The following is a 24,478-nucleotide window of genomic DNA, read 5'->3' on the forward strand; positions in this document are numbered from 1 at the left end:
GGCAACTACTCTCTACTCTCTATTTTTATGAGTTTGGCTTTTTTAGATAACACAAATAAGCAAGAGCATACGGTGATTGTCTTTCTTTGTCTGCCTTATTTCGGTTTGCATAATGCCCTCCAGGTCTATGTGGTTGCAAATGGCAGGATTTCCTTCTTTCTTATGACCCAACCATACTGCGCGCGCACGCGCGCGTGTGTGTGTGTGTGTGTGCGCACATGTGTGTGCATATCACATCACATTTTCTTTATCCGTTTGTCCATGGATGGACACTTAGGTCACTTCCATGTCTTGGTTGTTGTAAATAATGCCGCAGTGAGCAGGGGCAGGGCTGGGGGAAAACAGATATCTTTTCAGATAGTGGATTTTACTTCCTTTCGGTGTATACCCAGAAGTGGGATTCCTGGATCACATGGAAGTTCCATTTAAAATTATTTGAGGAAGGTCCATACTGTTTTCCACAATGCTGGCACCAATTTATATTCCCACCAACCATGCACAAGGGCCTCCTTTCCCCACCTTCTTACCAGTACCCATCTCTTGTCTTCTGAGGATAGCCATTCTGTCAGGTGTGACGTGATACCTCATTGTGGCTTTGGTTTACTTTTCTCTGATGATTAGTGATTTTGACCTTTTTATATACCTGTTGGCTGTGTGTATTTTTTGGAAAAATGTTCAGCTCTTGTGCCCATTTTTAAATCAAAGAGTTTGGGTGTGTTTTTATTTGTTTGTTTGCTATCGAGTTGTATGAGTTCCTTATATATTTTGGATATTAATCTCTTATCAGATATATGATTTGTTGCATATTTTCTCCCTTTCCATATGTTGTCTTTTCATTTCATTGAGTCTTTCTTTTGCTATGCAGAAGCTTTTAAGTTCGATACAGTCTGCTTGTTAATTTTTGCTCTTTTTTTTGCTTGTGCTTTGAGTGTTATATCTAGAAAGTCATTGCCAAGACCAACGTCAAGGAGCCTTTCCCTTATGTTTTCTTTTAGGAGTTTTATGGTTTCAGGTCTTACATTTAAAACTTTCCATTGGAGTTATTTTTATTTTTTTTTTAAGATTTTTATTTATTTGTTTGACAAACAGAGATCACAAGTAGGCAGAGAGGCAGGCACAAAGAGAGGAGGAAGCAGGCTCCCCCCTGAGCAGAGCCCAATGCAGGCCTCCACCCCAGGACCGTGGGATCATGACCTGAGCGGAAGGCAGATGCTCAACTGACTGAGCCACCCAGGTGCCCCTGGAGTTATTTTTTGTGAGTGATATAAGATAGGGACCCAGTTTAATTTTTTTGGTTGTGCATATGCAGTTTTCCTATCACCATTTATTGAAGAGGCTTTTTCCCATTGAGTATTCTTGGCTCCTTTGTTACCAGGGTCTTATGTGATTCCATATGAATATTAGGATTATTTTTTCTATTTCTAAAATGCCATTAGAATTTAGATGGCTACAGAGGTGGCGTCTGTAGATGGCTTTGGGTAGTATGTACATTTTTTTAAAAAAATTTTATTTATTTGAGAGAGAGAGAGAATGTACAAGCAGGCAGAGGGGCAGAGGGAAAGGGAGAAATAGACTTGCTGCTGAGCAGGAAGGCCAACGTGGGCCTTGATCCCAGGACCCTGGGATCATGACCTGAGCCAAAGGCAGATGCTTGACCAACTCAGCTACCTAGGCACCCCAAGATAATATGGACATTTTAACAAATTCTTCCAGTTCATGAACACAAAGTATCTTTCCATTTATTTGTGTCTTCAATTTCTTTCATCAGTGTCTTATAGTTTTTAGTGTACAGATCTTCTAATTCCTTGGTTAAATTTATTCCTAGGTATTTTATTATTTTTGATGCTGTTGTGAATGGTACTATTTTATTTCTTTTTCAAAATCTTCATTATTATTATAGAGAAAACATAAGGGCACCTGGGTGGCTCAGTTGGTTGGGTATTAGACTCTTGATTTCAGCTCAGGTCTTGATCTCAAGGTCATGTGTTCAAGTTCTGCAATGGGCTCCACACTTGGCATGGAATCTACTTAAAAAACACACACACGGGCACCTGGGTGGCTCAGTGGGTTAAAGCCTCTGCCTTCAGCTCAGGTCATGATCCCAGGGTCCTGGGATTGAGCCCTGCATCGGGCTCTCTGCTCAACAGGGAGCCTGCTTCCCTCTCTCTCTCTCTGCCTGCCTCTCTGTCTCCTTGTGATCTCTATCTGTCAAATAAATAAATAAAATCTTAAAACACACACACACACACACACACACACACACACACACACACACACACAAGGGTGCCTGTGTGGCTCAGTGGGTTAAGTCTCTACCTCCAGCTTGGATCATGATCTCAGGGTCCTGGGATCGAGTCTCTCATCAGGCTCTCTGCTCAGTGGGGAGCCTGCTTCCCCGCTGTCTCTGCCTACTTGTGATCTCTCTCTCTTTCTCTGTCAAATAAATAAATAAAAATCTTTAAACACACACACACACACACACACACACACACACCCGCAAACACAACAGATTTTTTAATATATTAATTTTGTATCCTATAACTTTACTGAAGGTGGAGTGTTTTGGGTTTTCTATGTATAATATCATGTCATCTTGCAAATAGTGACAGATTTTACATCTTCCTTTCTGCTTTGGATGCCTTTTTTTTTTTTTTTCTTGTCTGATTGCACTGGCTAGGATAGTATTGTATTGAATAGGAGTGCTGAGAGTGGGCACTCTTTTCTTATTTCTTTTTTTTTTTTTTTAAAGATTTTATTTATTTATTTGACACAGAGAGATCACAAGTAGGCAGAGAGGCAGGCAGAGAGAGAGAGAGAGGAGGAAGCAGGCTTCCCGCTGAGCAGAGAGCCCGATGTGGGACTCGATCCCAGGACCCTGAGATCATGACCTGAGCCGAAGGCAGCGGCTTAACCCACTGAGCCACCCAGGCGCCCTCTTTTCTTATTTCTGATTTTATTTATTTATACCCCCCCAATTCTATTATTTATTTATTTATTTGACAGAGAGAGGGGGAGACACAGTGATAGAGACAGCACACAAGCAGGTGGAGTGGGAGAGGGAGAAGCAGGTTTCCTCCTGAGCAGGGAGCCTGACGTGGGGCTCGATCTCAGCACCCAGGAATCATGACCTGAACTGAAGGCAGATGCTTTATGACTGAGCCACCCAGGCACCCCTTGTTTCTGATTATATAGGAAAAACTTTCAGTTTTAGCTCTGGGTTTGTTATATATGGCCTTTCCTATGTGGAGATATGTTCCTTCCACACTCAGTTTGTTGCTGGTTTATATCTTGAGTGGAAATTGAATTTTGTCAAATACTTTTCCTATATCTGTTTAGATGATCGTATGATTTTTATCTTTTATTTATCAATGTGATATATCAAACTTACTGATTGACTTGTTGAACCATCCTTGCATTTCAAGGATGAATCCCACTTGATCATAGTGCACGATTTTTTTTAAATGATTTTACTTATTTATTTTAGAGAGTGAGAGAGAGTGTGCAAGAGAGAACATGAGTGCAAGTGATGGAAGGAGCAGAGGGAGAGGGAGAGAAAAAGAATCCTGAGCAGACTCTGTGCTGAGCCTGGAGTCTGATGTGGGGCTTGATCTTACAACCCTGAGATCATGACCTGAGCCAAAACCAAGGTTCAGGTGCTTAACCAACTGAGCCACCCAGGAGCCCCATGTTGCATGATCTTTTGAATGTACTCTTGCATTTGGTTTGCTTGTATTTTGTTGAGAATTTTTGCACCCAATTCGTAAGAGATATTGCCCCGTAGGGTGTTTTTTTGTTTGTTTGTTTGTTTGTTTTTGTTTTTGTAGTATCCTTAGTAGACTTTGGTATCATGGTAATATTGGTCTCATAAAATGAGTTTGGGAATGTTCTCTTCTCTTTATTGTTTTGGAAACTTTTGAGAAGGATTAGTATTAATTCTTTGAATGTTTTGTAGAATTCGTCAGTGAAACCATCTGGTCCTGGTTTTTTGGGGGGGAAGTTTTTGATTACTGATTCAGCCTTCTTAATTCTTTTTTTGTTTTTTTTTTAAGATTTTATTTATTTATTTGACAGACAGAGATTACAAGTAGGCAGAGAGGCAGTCAGAGAGAGGAGGAAGCAGGCTCCCTGCTGAGCAGAGAGCCTGATGTGGGACTCGATTCCAGGACCCTGGGATCATGACCTGAGCCAAAAGCAGAGGCTTTAATCCCCTGAGCCACCCAGGCGTCCCCAGCCTTCATAATTCTTACTGGTCTGTTCACATTTTCTGTTTCTTCGTGATTCAATCTCAGTAGGTTGTATGTTTCCAGGAATTTATCCATTGCTCCTGGGTTATCCATTTTGTTGTTGTGTAATTATTTAAAGTATTCTTTTATGATCCTTAATGTTTCTGTTACCTGTTGTAGTGTTTCCTCTTTCATTTATAACTTTCATTTGAGTCCACCTTTTTCTTTGTTCTTTCTTTGGTCTAGCTGAAGATTTATCAATTTTGCTTCTTTTCAAAGAGCCAATGCTTAGTTTTGGTAATTTTTCCTGTTATCGATTTTAATTAATTTCTGCTCTGATCTTTATTATTTTCTCCCTTCTGCTAACCTTGGACTTAGGTTTTTCCTTTTTTTCTTAGGTCCTTGAGGTGTAAAAGTTATTTTTTTGTTTTTTGTTTTTAAAGATTTATTTATTTATTTATTTTAGAGAGGGAGTGAGAGCGTGTACTATGAGCAGACTAGAGGAGGGAGGGTCAGAGGGTGAAAGAGAATCTCAAGGCTCACGACTAAGTATGGAGCCTGATGTGGGGCTCAATCCCACAACCCTGAGATCGTGACCTGAACTGAAATCAAGAGTTGGATGCTTAACTGACTGAGTCTCTTAGATGCCTAGGTTTTTTTGAAATCTCGTTTTTCTTAATGTATGCATTTATAGCTATAAACTTCCCTCTTATAACTGCTTTTGGTATATCCCATAAATTTTGGTATGTTGTATTTCTGTTTTCATTTGTCTCGATATATTTAAAATTTCCTTTTCAATTTGTTCTTTGGTCTAATGGTATTTTCAGGAGTGTGCTGTTTAATTTCCATGTGTTTGTGAAATATTCAACTTTCTCCTATTATTGATTGTATTTTCATACTGTTGTGGTCAGAAAAGATACTTGATATAATTTCTGTTGTCTTGAATTTGTTGAGACTGTTTCGTGGCCTAACATATGGTATATCCTAGAAAATGTTCCATGGGTGCTTGAGGAGAATGTGTTTTCTGTTGATACTGAATGGAATGTTCCATAAATGTCTGTTAGGTTCCTTTAGTCTATAGTCTGCTGTTTCCTTACTGATTCTCCATCTTTGTGATTAATCTGTTGTTGAGAGTGGGGTGTTGAAGAATTTATAATCCCGAGAGCAGTGGTTCTCAAGTGGTGGTGATTTTATGCCCCCTGCCGGTGCATCTGGCATGTCTAGTGACAATTTTGGTTGTCACAGCTGGTGAGGGAGGTGTGGCTGTTGGTACTGGCATCTAGTAAGTAGAGGACATTGATGCTGCTAAATATCCTATGATACTTGGGATAGCCCCCTGTTGAACCCAAATGGCAGTAGTACCAAGGTTGAGAAGCTGTGCCTTAAAAAAAGAGAAAATGCTGATTCAGGGTGAGATTGGATGAAACCAGGAATAGTTTCTGAGAACCAGAGATGCACACAGCCCTTATGATTTATGTTGGGAGAACAGCAGCATTCTCCCATGACAGGCTGGACGTGGTCCGTCTCAGCTAAAGACTGCGTGGCCTTGGCCTACTCTGTGTTCTCTGTGTCCTACTTGCCCATTTGTCTCAGGGATTATTTTGAGCAAGATGAGGCACATTTGTTATTCCGTACAGAGTAACATTCATTGTCCCTGTTCCCATTGAAAGAGCATTGTGGGGATTCTGGGATCCAGAATGGTGTCACAAGCTCATTATGAGCATTGGAATGAATCCTGAATAACACAGTCAAGACTGGGTGCCCTGAGCCAGGGCATCTGGAAATAGGAGCTTCAAAAATGCTAATGGTTTCTGTTATCTTTCAGATGGTCAACGTGTCAAGGCTAGAGGGAGAAGACAATCCTGTGCAGCTCATCTACTTTGTGGAGGATCAAGATGGAGAAAGACTCAGTGCAGTCAGGTCTTCAGATCTGATTAACAAGATAGATATCCAGAGAGCAGCCATTATCTTGGGTTACCGCATTCAAGGTGCTGTTGCCCAACGTAAGTGTGTGACACATAGACCCTAAGTGCTGTCTGTGCTGTGCTGGCATCAAAAGCCAGGTTTGGTGGTTGTTTCTTCCCTAACAATGAAATCTGAATTTAAAGCATTCTTGTGTGCATAGAGTAATGTCTTAAACCCTTATTATTTATTATGTGGCACTTGAATAAAACGTCATTTTTAATTTTTATTTTATTTTTATTTTATTTTATTTTATTTTATTTTATTTTATTTTTAAAGATTTTATTTATTTGACAGAGATCACAAGCAGGCAGAGAGACAAGCAGAGAGATGTAGGAGGAAGCAGGCTCCCCCCTGAGCAGAGAGCCTGATGTGGCGCTTGATCCCAGGACCCTGAGATCATGACCTGAGCCAAAGGCAGAGGCTTTAACACACTGAGCCACCCAGGGGCCCCTAAAATGTCATTTTTTAAAAAGAATTTTTATATATTTGAGAGTGAGGAAGCAAGAGAGCATGAGTGGGGGGAGGGGTAGAGGGAGAAGGTGAAGCAGGTTTCCCACTGAGCAGAGAGCCAGAGAGCCTCTCCAAGAGCCCCCTGAGCCCCTCCCCCCTCCAGCCCCTGAGAGTCCCTGAGAGCCCCCTCTCCAGAGCCTGAGGTAGGGCTTCATCCCAGGACCTTGAGATGCCTTACCAACTGAGCCATTCCAGTGCCCCGCAATGTCAGTTGTTAAAATTTACTTGCCAAGTCCTTTATTTCAACTGCTTGTACTTGTAGCTTGCACAGCTGTTCCCCTGCCCAGCATTTTGTATCTCCAGGGTTAGAGTGAGTTACCTTAAGTTAACTGTAACAATTTTCCCCCTACTCCTGTACTATGTCTCTTTTTAAAAAATTTTGTCTTACCTAAAATAACTTGTTTTCTCTCTATTTATTCCGAAATCTTGCCTGTCATATTTTGAACGTTGGTGGGGACAGTTAGTCACACAGGAAGCTGGGAGGTGCCCTCTGCATTTATTGGCTTCCTGCTGAGTTTTGCAACACAAAGAAGTCCTTGATCCTTACCGGGTTCAGTGCTGTTTCTCTCCCTCCCGGTCCTCGCAGTACTTCACAATTTAGAAAGAGGTATTTTGATATTTCTGTATTATTGTTGGAAGACTCTTGGCTCCTGCCTCCGGCAGCGGTTGCTCCCAGTGCCTTAGTTTTCAACTCCCAGATTCTGGGCATTTAAAATTAAGAAAACGGAGAGACACAGAAGAGTGTCTTTCTCTAATTGTTCCTTTATGAACCAGACGGCTTTTTTTTTTTTTTTTTTTAAAGATTTTATTTATTTATTTTACAGAGAAAGAGAGATCACAAGTAGGCAGAGAGGCAGGCAGAGAGAGAGGGCGGGGGAGGCAGGCTCCCCGCTGAGCAGAGAGCCCAATGCGGGACTTGATCCCTGGACACTGGGATCATGACCTGAGCCAAAGGCAGAGGGTTAACCCCCTGAGCCACCCAGGCGCCCCAGATGGCTCTTTTGACGTGGATGCTTTTGCCTGTGAGCCAGAGAGCAATCCTTGTCGGAGCTCGGCCATATTTGCTCCCAACATTAAAGGGATAAGTAAGTGTTTAGAAGGAATAGAGCATCAGAAAATACTGAAAAGTTCTTTACAAAGAACACGTAGGCCGCGAAGGCACCTTTATAAAATGACAGCTTCACGGTGATCTTCGGTAACGGAAGGCTCTTTGTGACCTCTGTCCTTGTCCCTGGAATCTAAGCAGGGCCAGGGCTCAAGGGCACGCTTTGTCACATTCACAGATGATGATGCGGAGAGTCTAAGCAAACAGTCCATTGGTGGTTTGTGTATTTGAGATATGATTGTGTATTAGTATGTTCTGTTTCAAAGCAGTGAGAAAAAAATAACGAAGCACTTACTTATATGTCTTCATCGAGGACGTCTCTGATTGTAGGAGAGGTGCCCCAGTCCAGCTAAGCCTCTGAAAGAAGATGAGTTACTCTAGGGTGTTAGCTTTTGAAGCTACTTCCCTCTGTTGTTTGCACCTCTCTTCCCTCAGTTTCCTGCTAAAAACCACAGGATAAAGATCCAAGGGATTGGAAGCCTCAGCCGGTGTCAGGCTCAGCCCCGGACAGCTGTCGACCCTGGGAGCTGGGCCTGCTTGGGTCCATCTGGGCCCCTCCCAGGTGTTCCCAGGTCAGAACTAAGAAGAGCATCCGGTTGTCACAGCTCCTTGGTTTGATTCTCTCCCTCCTGTATTGTCCGTTTTCATGCAAAATGAGCTGCATGTATAGGTGCTCTTCAGGCCAAATTTAAAAATAAGATTAATAGTTTGTCCCTTTTTCCATTTCCCGTGTGGTCTCTGCTGTGTAATTTGTGCCTCCTCCATGGCACTCAAGCTGTGGACTGCTTACTCGGCTCCCTGGTGTCTCAGAGGCCGGAGCCCACCCGTACACCAGCGCCGAGAATCTTTCCTGTTGTTACATCTTTGAGCAGAATGAATCATTTTGATCCCATGGCAGGTGCTAACCATCATGGAATATGAGAAGAGCATAAAACTTAGCCCCTGCCCCTGGAGACTGAACTGTATTTGAAAAGACAAGACTCAGAGTCACGACCGTATAAATGACTAAAGTGCACGGTATCGAGATGACAACATTTATGTAATAAAATGCACTTTAAATTAGTAAGATACCGGGACGGCTGGGTGGCTCAGTCGGTTAAGCATCTGCCTTCAGCTCAGGTCAGGATCTCCAGGTCCTGGAATTGAGCCCAGCATCCGGCTTCCTGCTCAGCAGGAGTCTGCTTCTCTCTCTGCCTCTGCCCCTCCCCACTGCTCGGTCTCTCTCTTTCTTTCTCAAATAAATAAAATCTTTGGAAAAAGAAAATAGTAAGGTACCATTTATAAGGCAAAGGCCTCCAGGACAGAACAACTTAGGCAAGGAGGAAACTCCTTCTCATGGAGCAGTTTTTATGAAGTGATGATAATGGGTGAGAAGGTTGGGCAGAGGGGAGGGGGACATTTTGGTAACTGGAAACTGAGCTTTAAGAGGAGCTGAGTCCTTTGAGAGGATGAGCGTAGTATGAAGAAGACGAGGGCCCAGGCCCAGGAGGGGAGGTTAGGGAAAGGAGCTGGTAAAGGAGAGAAAGGCAGAGCACTTGAAGCGTTTTCCTCCAAGGCTAGGGAAGCTGGGAGGCTGCGGCAGTGGTTGGGGTCGGGGTTAGGGGGGAGGTGATCAGGAGGGTGGGGAGGGGCAAACTCTGAGTAAGTAAGTTGGAGGTCGTATAATGTTTAAACTGACACCGGGTACCTTAAATCTTGTTTCAGGAATTTAGATACACAGGTGAAGAAATTAAGGCAGACCCCATAAGGTAGACCGTTTATGGGGATTTCTGCCTTTTAGTATGGAAACGTTCCTGCAGTGAGATTAGGGCAGAGCCAGTGCGGTACCTGGGACTCAGGAGACCTGGAATTAACCTAGCCCTGCCGTCCGATGAGCCATGCTCCTTTAGACCTGTCCGTATGTCACCCTGGTCCCTCGGGCGTTAAGGTCCCTCTAGGCAGTGTTTCTGGCCATCAGGAGATTGCAGAGTCTAACCATTTGCCTCGACCTGAAATGACAAAGAGCTTCCAGGTTTCTCATAGAAGAAGCCACGTTCCCTGCACAGACGGGCCGTCAGGGAGGTGAGTGCAGAGCAGTTAGTGAACAGCCTGTCTTCCCTCCCTGCAGCCTTGGACAGAGTGAAGAGGCCGTCCCCCGAGTCCCAGAGCAGCAACCTCTGGGTCATTGTCGGCGTGGTCATTCCAGTGCTGGTGGTCATGGTGATTGTCGTCATCCTGTACTGGAAACTCTGCCGCACGGACAAGCTGGACTTCCAGCCTGACACGGTGGCCAGCATCCAGCAGCGCCAGAAGGTGAGAGGGTGAGCCCCAGTCTGCACGCAGGCGGTCTCACGGGCTGGGGTAGGCCGAGCTCAGGCTCTCGATGCTCAGTGGTGGGGCAGAAAGCTGAGAGGGATACTTTTTTGGCTTTAGTGGTGGTATCTCTTTGCCTCACATTTGCTTACTGGAACCACGATTCTTCTGTATTCTTAATTATAGGCCGCGAAGATGAAGCCGTTATCAAGGCTTAGCCGTGTCGCGAGTGCTGAGTTCTCCTGTAATTTTACTTACGAAATGATTAATTCAAAGATCACATCCATTTTTGTATGAATTCTGATCTATAGTCACCCTGGATATTTTCAAAGAACAGGAGCCAAAGGAGGTTGTCTCAGATCTGTGTGTCTCTTTTGTACACGGTACCACTGGACGGCTCCTTTAGTTTCTGTCCACTGTATCAGAAAGCCACTGTGTGCCTTGATCAAGACCAACTAATCATTAGAAAAATGATACTATACTCCTTAAATATTTTAATTTAAATATATGAGTGGGTCTGTATTCACCAGTCTTTTGATGTACCTCGAGTCTTTTTTCTTTTTTTTTTAAAAGATTTTATTTATTTATTTGGCAGAGAGAGAGAGACAGCGAGAGAGGGAGTATAGGCAGGGGGAGTGGGAGAAAGAGAAGCAGACTCCCCACTATGCAGGGAGCCTAATGCAGGGCTTGATCCTAGAACCCTTGGATCATGACTTGAGCTGAAGGCAGATGCTTAATGACTAAGCCACCCAGGTGCTCCTGAGTCCTTTTTTTTTTTTAACATTTTATTTTTTGGACTCTTGGTTTACTCAGAGGATTTTGTTTGGTTTTTCTCATAAGAAACAACACACCTGGTGTACCTGGGTGGCTCCGTCCTTTACGTGTCTGACTTGATTTAGGCTCAGGTCATGATCTCAGGGTCGTGAGACTGAGTCCCACATCAGGGATACCAACATCGGGCTCTGTCCCACACCCGAGACACCAATGGAGCCTGCTTGTGATTCTCTCTCTCCCTCTCAAAAACAAAAATTAAAATTAAAAAAAAAACACCAAAATGCACCAGCTGCAGTTTCCAGTGTGGATTTCTTTGGAGAAAAACGAGCAACCTGATTGTAAAATTCCGTTTTTTTTTTCCCCCCGATCCCACCCCAACTCTGTAATCTTCTAGAGCTTGTTCACTTACACTGAATTTGACAGCAGTGTGTTTTTAAACATCTTTTTCATGTCGTACCGAAGCATCGCATTTAGTTTTCATAATACTAGCAATTCTCACTTTTATGTTTCAGTGATTTCTGCAATCTTGAACTGTCACGTACCAGCTTCAGAGCAAAGACATTAGGTTTTGGTAAGGATTGAGTTTTGGTTGATCTGGTGTGAGCGGAAGAAACCTGACAAACCTTGGAAGAGAACGCAGTAGCCGTTCACCTCTAGTGTATCAGGGGACAGGCCATTACCACGGGGATGGAAAGTGGTCATCGTTCACTGTGTGTGAATGTGCCCCCTCCGTGGGTCTCACACATTTAGAGGAACGTACTTGACTCAGGAACTTTGATAAGAAAAAGCAAGGAAGAGAGAGAACAAGAGATAAAGGGTTGTCTGTTAACTTTTTAGATTTATTCTGTCTGGGTCTAAAAAATTCTGCCCATTACAAAGGTACACCTGCTGAATAAAAAAAAGTAAGCATTCTGAATTTATTGTACTTTGTAAAAGTAAATGAAGAGTATTCCTTTTCTTAGGAATTAGGTAAAAATGCAAAATCGTGACTAAATTGGAAGTGGGTGGTTATCAAGTGTATTGGAAGCATTTTTTACATTAACATTATATTTATTACCTATCTCCATTTATTATTTACAGAGTGTGCTAAGATTGTTTTGTTCTTAGACAAGATAGGGCCGTGGAAAACCCTGGAAAAAGTGTTGGAGGCACTAAATCATTCATAGTGTGAATTTCATTTTAGTAAGATCAACAGTGAGTTTGGAAATGTTTCTGTTCTGGTGAAAGAGTGTGGTTGCAGAGAGCGACGCCCAATGTAGATGGTTATGGATTCAGGTGTTTCATGTTCCAGGTTCCCTAACGTAAACACTCCCTGGGAAAGCCCATCTGTCATCTGTTACTTCATGCAAATGTCAGAGGACAGCATCCCTTGAGTTCAAAACAGGATGCTCCCCAAGTTTTCTCCTTCTCTCACTTTTACTGCCGAAATATCTTCATGCATCAGATGTTGCTGTAAATCAGATGGACAGAGGGACACCTGGGTGGCTCAGTCGTTAAGCGTCTGCCTTCGACTCAGGTCATGAACCCAGAATCCTGGGATCAAGCCCCATGTTGGGTTCCCTGCTCGGTGGGAAGCCTGCTTCTCTCTCTCTCACTCACCCTGCTTGTGTTCCCTCTCTTGCTGTCTCTCTCTCTCTCTCTCTCAAATAAATAAATAAAATCCTTAAAAAAAAAATCAGGTGGACAGAGTTTCAAATAGAACTCCAGCCCTGGGGTTGCTCTCGCTTTGCGTGTGTTGGAGGATCTGTGCATGTGTCTTTACAACTTACTTGTCAGAAGGTTTTCTGTGTGGCAGAGTCCCTGGGGAGTCTGCGTCTTCTGACCTGGGTGGGGGGGGGGCTAACTTCCATGGCATTTCAGAAGGGTGGTCCTTGCTTCGCTGGCACAGGAAACTACCGTATGGATTCTGTCATGTGTTTATAATGGGAAAAGGATGATCTCTGTTTAGTTGAGAGTCCTATTTCTCCTTCACTAGTGTTTCTTCTAAGATTTACCCGGCAGTAGTGAAGGACCTCGATCCAGCCCATCCCTTGGGACGATTTGAAAAGGTGCTAGTTTCCCCTGGGACTTCAAGACTTCTTTTTCCTTTGGTCCAGCTCCGTGTTCTTCTGCTCACCCTGCCCCCTTGCTGCTGCCTCGCTGCTCCTCTTTCAGATCCTCGAGCTCAGTAATCCCAGAGCTACCAACATCGCAGACAGTACACGTGCCCACCAAACCGCCTCCCCCCGCCCCCTGTAATGAGCAGGAAGCCTCTTCGGATTGGCTGGGGAGTGGATTAGTTTGATTATATGGTATGAAGGAGAGGCTGTTCTCTCACATTTTAAGACAGGGTCCTTTTTTATTTCCAATCATTAGAAAACCAAATCTAACCCTTCTCTTTCATCTGGAGTCTCTTTAAAGTCATCCCCGTTTACTGGTCTCAGGAAAACGGCAGCTGGACCCACATCGCCCTGTTAAGGTTCTGTGAGGAATGGCATTGGCTAGATGCCGCTGGTCCTGTCACACTTGTTCCTTCCCGTGGGGACAGTCCGATCTCTGGTTGTCGTGGGACCATGGTTCCTGACCGGTGGGTACTGCGGGCAGCCACACGGAGCTGCCTTAGTCACTGCATATCCGTTCAGCAAACACTGAGCATTTTCTCTGAGCCAAGCGGGGCCAGGCTGGTTGCAAGCCCCGGCAACGTGCCGTCCCTGGTTCGAAGGCTTCCGGAAGGAGAAGGACACACAGCAGTGGAAGTCTGTCTAGGCTATCTTGGAAGCAGGGAGGAGGGGCAGACCCCCTCTGCACCCCCCATACCCCGCCGTTGGGTGGGAGGGCTGCCTCTGCCTCCTGGAAAGAGGCAGGGCTGGGGCTGGAGCTCAGAAGTAGAGGTGAAGCCAGGTGAGAGCCGGCCCAGGTGGAGGGGATGGCCCATAAGTCGGGCATGATGGAGCAAACGTCTGGAAGGGCACAGCCAAAGGTGACAGGAGGCAAGAGCCAGGCTGGGAGGAGCTGTCGGACACATCAGCGGTGGGCAGTGGTGCTGTAGGTAGTGGGGAGCCACGGAAGGGTTTTCAGCAGGGAGAGCAGCTTGAACACATTTATGTCCGAATGACCGCGTCGGGAGGCCGTGTGGACAGCTGACTGAAGAGAGAGGCTCCACGGGCGTTTCTCCCAGCTCAGCCAAGTTCATCTCGTCCCCCGTGGCCGGGACCCTGTGGCACCTAATACATGGAGAGTTCAGTTCACCGGCGGTCCCTTGGCTGCGATCTGCTGCAGCCCCGGGGGCCTCAGAGTCTTGGGGTTCTGCAGGGTGACCAAGGCCCGACGGCACAGCAGACACAGGCAGTAACGACACCTGCCCACGGATCTCATCCGTCCAGTAAGAAATGGGAAGACAATGCCGCTGTCTTTGAGACGGCGCGGCTGGGGTCTGCTCTGTGACTTCTGTTGTCGTCTTAACTGCTCCTTCCCAGGGCCTCCCACTCCCTGGAGGGCTGGAGACTCGCTCCGTCTTGTTCCGCCCGGGCTGTAGTATGTTCACAGCTCACGTGCTTTAAAATTCATCAGGCATCTCTCCTGTTCTTTGGCTGACCTGCTTTACCCGCCTGCTCTGACTTGGTGGCGGCGTTATTCCAGTGGGGCACGGACAATCGGGCTGTCCCCTCTGTGACATATTAAAGAGAGAAGGAACAAAAGAGCCTCCTTTCCTCAGAAATAAGGGGTCCTAATGGAAATATCGAAGGCACTAATTAATTGTGGCTCTTCTTCTATAAAATACTGATTGAAGCTGATTCTGCATGTGGAAGCTGGGGATACAATACAGCCAGATTTAATACTAGATTTCTTTTTTTTTTAAAGAAATGGAAAAGCTAGAAAAAGCATTCTGGAAAGTAAGGATGAAACAAAAGGAGCTAATTCCACGAGAGGGCAAGATTTTCTCTAATTTCTTCCTTCTGGGTGTTCTAAGATAGCTTTTGTTTTGTGCAGAAGCACCGAGTAGTCGCCACATTTCTATTGTCGTAGAAGGTGGAGACTCACCCTGCTGGTGAGAATTGCAAGGATCTAATGGAGATATTTGATGATGTTAGTGGGAATCAACAGTAAACCCAGAGGGCTTCGATGGCCATATAGTTATTGATGACGTATACCCTTTTTCATGGCTCTCCACAAGAGCCGCAAGTTTGAAGCTTCAGTTGACTTTTAAAAATTCATTTAGTCATCCAGTATTTACAGATGGTCTACCGTGTGTCACACCCTGTTGCTGAATTATAAAATTTTGTATCTAATGTCATAGCTTTTATCTGATAGCCGAGAATGCGTAGGTATTTATAATAACTGCCAACAGCCAAAATAATGAAGCATTCGACACATACATACGCTTGTTTCTTGCATGAACCCTGGCACGTTTGTCAGGGTAGATCAGTTGTATTAACTCCTGGGCTTCGGGTACGCTGACTGCACACAGAGGTAGAGTTGTTTTGTTTTTCCCTCATTCACTTGGAGACCTCTGCTTGGAGGAGGCGATCTGCGGCTCCTCCTTCAATTTTGGTAAAGCAGACCATCTGCCTTACAACATTGATTGTCTCTTAGTCATTGGAGGCATTTAGTTTCTTGCTGGGAAATAGACTAAAAAAGATTATACCATGTTTTATTAAATGGCGTTGATGGTGTTGGCTCGGCGACCATTTATTATGCTTGTGATTCTTTCAGGGGCCGCTGGTTTAGGGAGCTGCCATGAGGTGCGGCTGGGTAAAGACTCCTGTGTGGGTGAGGGGGCGCCTCTCTCCTGTAAAGCAGGAGAAGGACCCTTAGAACGGGGGTGGGGGGGGTGGGGGCAGTAGCGGGGAACAGGATGCCCAGGCTACAGGCACACCCTTGGGAAAATCACTGGTGATGGTAAAGAGAGTACACAGAGCTTGTCCATCTGGATGTTGACGGTCTCAAAGTGGCTGCCTGCCCCTAGGAAGACGAACACCCCCAGGGATTGAGGGAACCCCGCTGAAGGTCACAGTCTGTGGAGGAGGAGATTGACTTATCCTGAGTGGTTGGAAGGGACGGGGAACCAGAGGGTGGCAGGTTTGGGTTCATATTCATGGAAGAGTGTTCCTGAGCCAAGGACTGTGGTGGAGTCGCTTGGCCTTGTCACATGACATCATTAATTTAGAAAATACAGCCACACGGGGTCTTTACCTTTTGTTTCCAAGCAACATCTTTGTAGACCGCACTTCTAGTAAGTTTTGTCCCCCTCTGCTGGCAGAAGTCATCACTGCAGACTCCTTCCCTTCTCTTCACTGATCGTAGTAGATTTGTGGTGCTTAAAAGACCTTCGAGATCACCAACAGAAGCCCCTGGTGCTCATTTGGCATAAAATTAACACAGATATGGCAAAACCTTTTGCTTCTTTATAACACATTGTCTAAAATAACTCCTTAGGTTGGTTTGGCCTTTGTCTTTGACGGATGGACGGTCTCTAGGGGTGGAATGCAGCTTGGCTAAGGGTTTCGGTTGTGCTGTGGCCTTCTTTCCAAGGAGGACATTGGGACAATTCCTGAAATGCAGCTGAGTTTCCTCTACCTGCAAGCTCAAATTAATGACGCACGACCCCTCCCCCCTACACTTTTAGTGTCGCACAAAGGGAGCCTCACCTTTGTTGCCCACAGTTCTCTGTACTTTTTAGCACCTTTCCTGTGTTCATGCAGGAAGCTGGAAGCCGAGTGGGAAGCTCTGGGTGGTGGGTTTTAGGACTTCTGCGACCCCCAGTGTGAGAGGTGGGGCTTTTTTGAAGACCCCTCTCTCCTTCCTCCTTGTGCCCCCCAGGACTTCCGTTGGCCACTGGTTTCTAGAAATTCTCTATCCTCTTGCCTTCTGTTACATCAAACTTTACAAATTCTTTTCTTTGAGGTTATCTATTTTTTCCTTGCCTCCTTTTCCTCCTTGGAGCCCCAAACTATTAGATGTTCCCCAACATTTTATCCACAGACTCTGTTTTCATCTTGAAAAATCTGAGGGGAAAAAAAAAAGAGAGAGAGAGAAAAGTCTCAGGTTCCCTACCTGTCCTCTTCTGTACAGATTCTCTCAAAGTCCTGTCTTCAGCCCGAAATTTCCCCCAAGCTATTGTCCTCCGTGTCCAGCCACACAGGGCTACTCTCCTTTGGAGCTTTTTCTGCCATCTCCAACTAAGCGTGTCTAAAGTGAAACCCGTCTTTTTATCTCCTCAGGTTACCATCCTTTCATGATGAATGTCCCTTTCCCTGCTCAGGACGCCTGCCTAGAAGTCATTTAAGTCATCACTGGCTGCTTTCCCTCCTTTGCCTCCTGTGTCTATTTTTGGCTTCCAGATCCTTCAGTCCGGTCTCTAGATCTATTCATTCCTTCCCGTTTCCATTGCTAGGGTTTGGGGCTCAGGCTTTTGTCATTTCTTGCATGGGTACCGTTGGCCCTCCGACAGCCCTTTGTGTCCTGTCTGCTTGGATTTTAGAAATCTGCCTCTTCAGAAATATTTCGTGGTTTTCTGCTCTAGAAACTGGCATTTGGCGTTGGCCCCCCTCTTCTCCCCCTCCCCACATTCTGACCCTTCTAGGGCAGTTGATGGAATGTCTTCCCAGCCCAGAAGTGTTCTCTGGTCATGATCTAGAACATTCTCTGTGTACCTGCCCCTTTTCATTTCTAAGTTCTACCTGTCCTGTGAATCCTGGCTCAAGTCTCCATTTCTCTATAAAGAATATCTCTCTCGGGGGCACCTGGGTGGCTCAGTAGGTTAAGCCTCTGCCTTCGGCTCAGGTCATGATCTCAGGGTCCTGGGATCAAGCCCCACATCAGCTCTCTGCTCAGTGGGGAGCCTGCTACCCCCCCCCCCCACCGCCTGCCTTTCTGCCTACTTGTGATCTCTCTCTCCCTGTCAAATAAATAAAATCTTAAAAAAAAAAAAAAAAAAGAGTATCTCGCTCGTGCCACTCCCTCCGGAACCACCTAGCATGTGATCGCGCTACTGTGACAGTGGGTCAGGTATCGTCTTGTGATACGATTTGCATTATGGTCTAGCTCTTTGATCCTGTACTCTTCTTTAATCTTTCGCCAGGGTCTGTCTTTTCTGCAAACCCTACGTGTGAACGGCACTGTGCACACGGTTAATGATTTAGCGATGCTTGTTGAATTAGAATGATGGGCTGGCAGGCACCATCTCGGGTCAGAAGTCAGCGCTCAGCAGTCTTACCAGCTCTCACAGTCCTCAGATTTCAGATTGATGGTCTTCACTTGTGTGTGTACGTGTGTGTGTTTTAGTTGCAGATCCCTAGTGTGAAGGGCTTTGACTTTGCTAAGCAGCATCTGGGTCAGCACAATAAAGATGACATCCTGATGATTCACGAGCCAGCACCACTGCCCGGACCTGTGAAGGACCACACCACGCCCTCTGAGAACGGAGACGTGCCGAGCCCCAAGGCCAAGATCCCCTCCAAGAACATCCGTCACAGAGGAAGGTTCTTATCAGGCTTTCTGTCTTGTTCCCTGTTGCAGAGCATGTTTCCCTCCTCAGTTTTGTCAGTTTCCAGTGTCCCAAGAGCTGATGGTGAGTATTCCTTGGGTTCGCAGCCCAGGACACTGGAGGCAGCTTGCCCAAAGTCCACGAACCGGAGGGCTCTTGATCCACGCCAGGGGACCACCAGAGGTGGCCAGATGCTTTGGTGGTGTCCCCCTCCCCCGCACCTCGATACTTGATTAGCTCTTGCCTAGCCTGGTGGGTATATTCTGGGGTGATCATTCTGGGTCCTCTGGAGATGGTATCAGAAGAAATGTCTAAAAAGTGCACGGCACATCATAGGCACGCAGCCAGTGGTTGGCTTTGCCTTTGCTGCTGTGCCAGCATCTGGCTCTGCCTTCATTGCTTTGCCTGCGGGGGATTTTCATCAGATCCTTTTTTCTTTGCTTGCTTTCCCTCTGGCCGCCTGTGTTGTCACCCTCGTTAGCATGTTTCCATGGACTCGGCACCACCTCCCCCCTGTCCCACTCCCCATCCCTAGTGTCTTTCCATTCCTCCTATCAAAGGGAAGCAGGCGGAGGGTTGCATGTTAACATGCCCCCTGGAAGTCCCCCATCGCCCTCTGATCCTCGGAGAAGGGCCGTAGCTGGGTGAAAGTTCGGAGTCAGGTTTTATGCAGCTGCCTTCAGATCTCAGCACAATCAACACTAGGGTATGGAAGCCTCAAATTATCAGCCTGCCTTTGAGCTTTGAACTCCAAATCTTGATTTCCTGCAAAGAGGGAAGAAGTGTGTGATCATACCAACATTTGAAACGCTGTCACGATTTCTGACTTCCCAGAAAACCTACCCCGGGGGGTTCTGGCCTAGTTTTAACAATTTTAACGGATATTACACCACGATCTTTACAAAAGAAAATGAATTATGTAGAGAGATGTTATTTGCTTAATCATCTTGCTGGCTAAGACTAAATCAAATCATTAAAGACTGTTGAATATGTTAGTATAATTTTGCCATTTTTTTTTTTTCCCTCTTCTCTTGGTCATCTCATCCTGAACATTTAGAGGCAACATTTCAGTGGTCTGCATGGCTAATGTAGGACTTTAGCATCCCTCAGGGGCCCAGAGAGAAGGGGTGCTAACTGGTTGAGGCCTTTGATTAGCCTCGTGCAAGCTGGTTCTGTGTCACCCTTGCTTTTGATAGGCAGAATCAAAGCTCAGGGGAGGTCGTTGCTTTTGTGTTGTAAGTATGGACTTCTCCCAGAGCTGTGGGGTTCTGTGGGGTTGACGATAGGACCATCCTGGGTTCTTTGGGATTCTGCAGTCCCCATTGACCTGGAACTGGGCCTGAATACAGATTTTATGATACAATCTGTGCCAGAGCCCTGGTAACTGAGGGACCGTCCTCCAGCCGGCCTTTAGCTAGCTTCCTAGCATTTGTTGGAATGCCGCCTGCTGAGCCCTAGAAGCCGTGTGATATTGTCTTCAGGAGGGGACCATGTGCTATCCTTGAAGATGGTTTTTGGGAACGGTCTAGTTTCGGTCTGTTTTGCCCAGAAGCCTGACTTCCACATCTAAATTAATGGGACCTCTCCCCACCCCCCACCCTGTCCCCCCCCCCCCCCCAGGCCCTTTCTTTCTTTTTTTCCCTAACGTTTGCATTTGTTTTGTGACTGTAGAGTTTCTCCCTCGGATGCTGACTCTACCGTAAGCGAGGAGTCCGGCGAGAGGGACGCTGGAGACCAGACGCCGGGAGCCGTGAACGATGTCCAGCCCCACAGAGCTCCGCAGAGCGGTCGGTGACTCTTCCCATTCTCCGTGGTAAACGTAGGGATTGTGAGATTCCAAGAGGATCAGGTTTTATGCTACTTCAAATGCTAGACACTAAAAAAAAAAGGTCTGCAGGGGAATATTCATCATCCATATGGTGAATTTCTCCACATTGAGTATCACTGCCTAATGTCGAACTGGTGTCTGGATGGAGGCAGGACACCGTGCCAGAGGTTAGGGGATCGCTCAAGTGTGTTTTGAGGTTAATAGCCACGTTCCATTCTAGTTTAGAGTCCTAACGGTTTTCCTCCCCGAAGAACAGGAGAAATCAAATGAAAACCAGAGTCTCAAAAACTACCTCCAGCATTTAGGGACCTTCTTGTGATCCAAGAACAGGAGAAATCAAATGAAAACCAGAGTCTCAAAAACTACCTCCAGCATTTAGGGACCTTCTTGTGATCCAAACCTGGATTTTTCTCAGCTGTCACTGCCAGAAGGCCCTTTATTTGTCATGGGTCCAAGTGCATCCTGTTGGGTCCTGTTGCTAGAGCCTTCTTCCTGCAGCTAGTTCCGTGGGGTCCAACAGTGGAGCGCATTTGTGTCTGTAGTCTGCGGCTTGTTAGGTCTGGAATGAACTTCATGTCCACCCCAAAGGACTGTACCGAAGACCTCATGCTCTATGGTCAGACTAGGCCCACAGGTTCTAACTAGACTTAGGGACACTTTCTGGTGTGATGGCGAGGTAGTTTGGTTTTAGTTTCACAGATTCTGTTAATGAGTGTGCTCTTACATTTGCTGGAGTTTAATTTATATCTCAGGACTCTTTTAGTAATGCAGAGAAGAGTGGGATGCCTCAGATATCATTTTTATTTTTTATTTTTTTATTTACTTTTTTATTTTTATTTTTTTTCTTAAAAGATTTTATTTATTTGACACACAGAGAGAGAGAGAGAGAGATCACAAGCAGGCAGAGAGACAGGCAGAGAGAGAAGTGGGAGGCAGCTCCCCGCTGAGCAGAGAGCTCGACATGAGGCTCGATCCCAGGACCCTGAGACCATGACCTGAGCTGAAGGCAGAGGCTTTAACCCACTGAGCCACCCAGGCGCCCCTCAGATATCATTTTTAATGCTAATTTTTAGACTTAAACATCTGTCATCGCAAATTTCTTTGTTTGAAAATGCAATACAGAGGGACGCCTGGGTGGCTCAGTTGGTTAAGCAGCTGCCTTCAGCTCAGGTCATGATCCCAGCGTCCTGGGATCGAGTCCCACATCGGGCTCCTTGCTCTGCAGGGAGCCTGCTTCTCCCTCTGACTCTGCCTGCCTCGCTGCCTGTGCTCGCTCTTGCTCTCTCTCTCTGACAAATAAATAAATAAAATCTTTAAAAAAAAAAAAAAAAAGAAAGTGCAATACAGAATGAGCCATATTCTGTCAATGAACAGATTCTAGCTGGAAGCCAGAGGGCCTGATCTGTCACTGTCATGTGTGTAACCTTGTGAGTCCCTCAGCCTTTGGGGCTTCTGTGGGACTAAACTAGCTCATTTTTGAAATTCCTTCCCACTCCTTCTTGATGTTAAAGAAAACCCCCTTAGAATAAGGGAAGAGTTTTTTTTCTTTGGATTCAGTTTCACAGAATCTTAGAAGTTGTCTGGCACCGTGAAGACAAGTGCTCAGTTTCAGATAGACAGGACTAAAATCTAATTTTGATCCCAGGAAGGAAATATTTGGGGGGGGGGCAAGAATCTGCTCTGGAGTTTCTCTCTTCCTGTTAATTGCTTATCTGAGAAAATCTTACTTTTTGTTCTTACATTTAACTCCCAATAGTTTTGGTGTATTCTGCGTGGGTAACAAAAATCAAAAGTCACCATCCTCGTATATTCAAAATCCAGGTAGTGAGCACGTCAGGTGTGGGACTGAGTTGCCTGTGGCAGGAGGCAATTGGCTTCAATGTTTTTGTGAGTTCTAGAAGCTTAGCTGCTGCTCTTACGATTTGGAGAGACACCACAGTCTGCACGTTATTTTCATGTTTTAGAAAGATGATTTTCTCACTGTAAATATCAATTCACTTTATTTCTGTAAAGCTGCCGTGAAGGCATTTTATTGCTTGCATAGAACTTAATTAAATACCCTAGAGAAAAGATGGCAAGTTTCTAATCCTAGCTTTTGAATTTTTTTTGTAAACATGTGAAAGTCTTTCTTCTGTGGCAAGTCCGTTGCTTGAGAACCATTCGGGTCCCTCCTCCTTGTTGCCCTGGGGCCAGCATCCCCTCTTATCCCAGCAGGTGGTATGGCCACTGGGTCCCTTCCCACTCCTTGGCCAGGCTTTTGATGGATGTCACAAGTCATCTGACATTTCCAAGACCTACATGGCAATGATCGCTGAGAAAAGAGCATGGTTTTGGTTTTGGTCCATTAGAGGTCATGCTTGATTCCTTCCCAGCTGACGGTCTGTGGAAGGCAGCTGGACCATGATGCACACAGGACTGTCCATGGATAGACCTTCATGAGGTTACTGACTCAGATGCCACTGTGTCATGGTTTTAGATTAAGTCACAGCATTACCAGGGGTTCCCTTTAGCAGAGCTGGGGAGAGCAAGAGGAGAGAGGGAGGTGACGCACCTTCCTCGAGTGAAGGCAGTGGCTTTCACAGTGTTACTGTGCCCCCACTGTGCTGTCCTTGTGCAATGCCACATCCCCCACACTTCTGTCAGCAGGATGCCAGCCAGTAGGTAAGGACTGTGAAACTCGTGTGTGCAAGGGTGTGATTTTGAAGTAGTTGGAACTTCATTAATAAGCTTTGCACAAATTCCGAATTCTAGAATGGAATTCTTAGCTGGAGCTGAGCGGACATCCACTGTGGCACGTGTGAAAGAGTAGGCAAGGCAGGAAAGTGTGGTCTGCTGAGTCTCCAACTCTTGGTTTCGGCTCAGGTCGTGATCTCAAGGTCCTAGGATGGAGCCCCGAGTCGGGCTGTGTGTTCGGCAGGGGAGTCTGCCTGAGGATTCTCTGCCGCTCCTGCTCGCTTGCCCTCTCTCTCTCAAATAAATAAATCTTGAAAAAAAAAAAAAAAAGGTTTGCAACACAAATTCATAGTTTTAGAGAGATTGCACAGCAACTGTTTTGAGTGTCTGTCACATCAGAGTTTTCCAGGTAATTGTGGAGTGCTTATTTATGAAACGAGCTGAGGTCATAAATTAGAATTCTTTGTCTCTTTGGGGTAACATTTTATAAACTTAGTTGAGGTGACTGGTCGTGTAGTCCTGTGTTCATCAGATGTGCGCTCTGGACCTGGGGTCCGAGGCGCTGGGACAGGATGGAGTGGGAGGGAGAGATGGGGTCCCTGCCTCACCAAATAGTAACTGGGGGGCCCTGGGCCTTGGTGCTGATGCCTTCTGTCTGTATTCACCCACAGATAATGAAGTTCGTATTTCTGGAAGTGTCCTATTGCTTTAGCATTTTATTTATTTATTTTTTAAATTTATTATTACTTTTTAAAGATTTTAGTTATTCATTTGACAGAGATCACAAGTAGGCAGAGAGGCAGGCAGAGAGAGAGAGAGAGAGGAGGAAGCAGGCTCCCCGCTGAGCAGAGAGCCCGAGGACGTGGGGCTGGATCCCAGGACCCTGGGATCATGACCTGAGCCGAAGGCAGAGGTTTTAACCCACTGAGCCACCCAGCTGCCCCTTGGTTCAGCATTTTAGCAGCGGATACTGCGCTTCCCTCTGTCACTCTGCTCCATCGATGGTATCTCATACTCTGATTTCTATCATTACAATTTTGTTTTGTAATATTTGGATAGAAATGGGTTTTTATCCAAAGTCTCTAAACTTAAACTTAAGGCAGATTCACACCCATGAATCTGTGTCTCCAGGTGTACTCGCTGTTGGTTATTGTTGTCCACGTGTTTTTTTGTGCTTTTTTTTTTTTTTAAGTACGCAGTACATGCAAACAATAAAAATAACCCAGTTATAAAATATATATATTAGAAAGGCTGGGTTCTGAGCAGTATGGAAGCTCGATGATTTTCCGGGCTTCTCGTGTGTCTCTGGGTGCAGTGGTGAATTCTAAAGCCATGAGCCATGACCACGGCTGGGGGCTGGAACAGGGCCCAGACAGGAGCTGGTCCCAGGCCTGCAGCTCACAGGTACCCAGGCAGGCACACAGTACTGCGGGGGTGAGGGAATGCATTCTTCTGTGTGTCCCGGTCTTTTCACCCTTTTGGAGGAAAGCAGTCTCACCTTTAAGTGTCAGTAGCTTAATGCCTCCCCTTCCTCCCCCCGCTTTGTGACATTTGCTGCTACCTTGTAAGTTTTCTTATAAGGCTAAGTTTCAGATAGCCAGGCTAGACTATGTGGGGAAGCTAATTACCTCCTTTTAGGCATC

The 24,478-nt window shown here is 45.8% G+C and overlaps 1 protein-coding gene across 2 annotated transcripts in view; it reads left to right on the forward strand.

Annotated features, from left to right (window-relative positions):
• Window positions 1–24,478, forward strand: part of KIAA1549 — a 136,371-nt gene that overhangs the window by 67,799 nt on the left and 44,094 nt on the right. For both annotated transcript variants that reach the window (XM_082693869.1, XM_082693868.1), the window contains exons 9-12: window positions 6,049–6,226; window positions 9,911–10,095; window positions 18,133–18,329; window positions 20,006–20,121. In XM_082693869.1, the coding sequence (XP_082549995.1) occupies window positions 6,049–6,226; window positions 9,911–10,095; window positions 18,133–18,329; window positions 20,006–20,121 (676 nt within the window). The remainder of the gene's footprint in view (window positions 1–6,048; window positions 6,227–9,910; window positions 10,096–18,132; window positions 18,330–20,005; window positions 20,122–24,478) is intronic.

This window comes from Mustela nivalis (assembly GCF_964662115.1).
Source record: "Mustela nivalis genome assembly, chromosome: 12".
In the NCBI taxonomy this organism is placed as follows: domain Eukaryota; kingdom Metazoa; phylum Chordata; class Mammalia; order Carnivora; family Mustelidae; genus Mustela; species Mustela nivalis.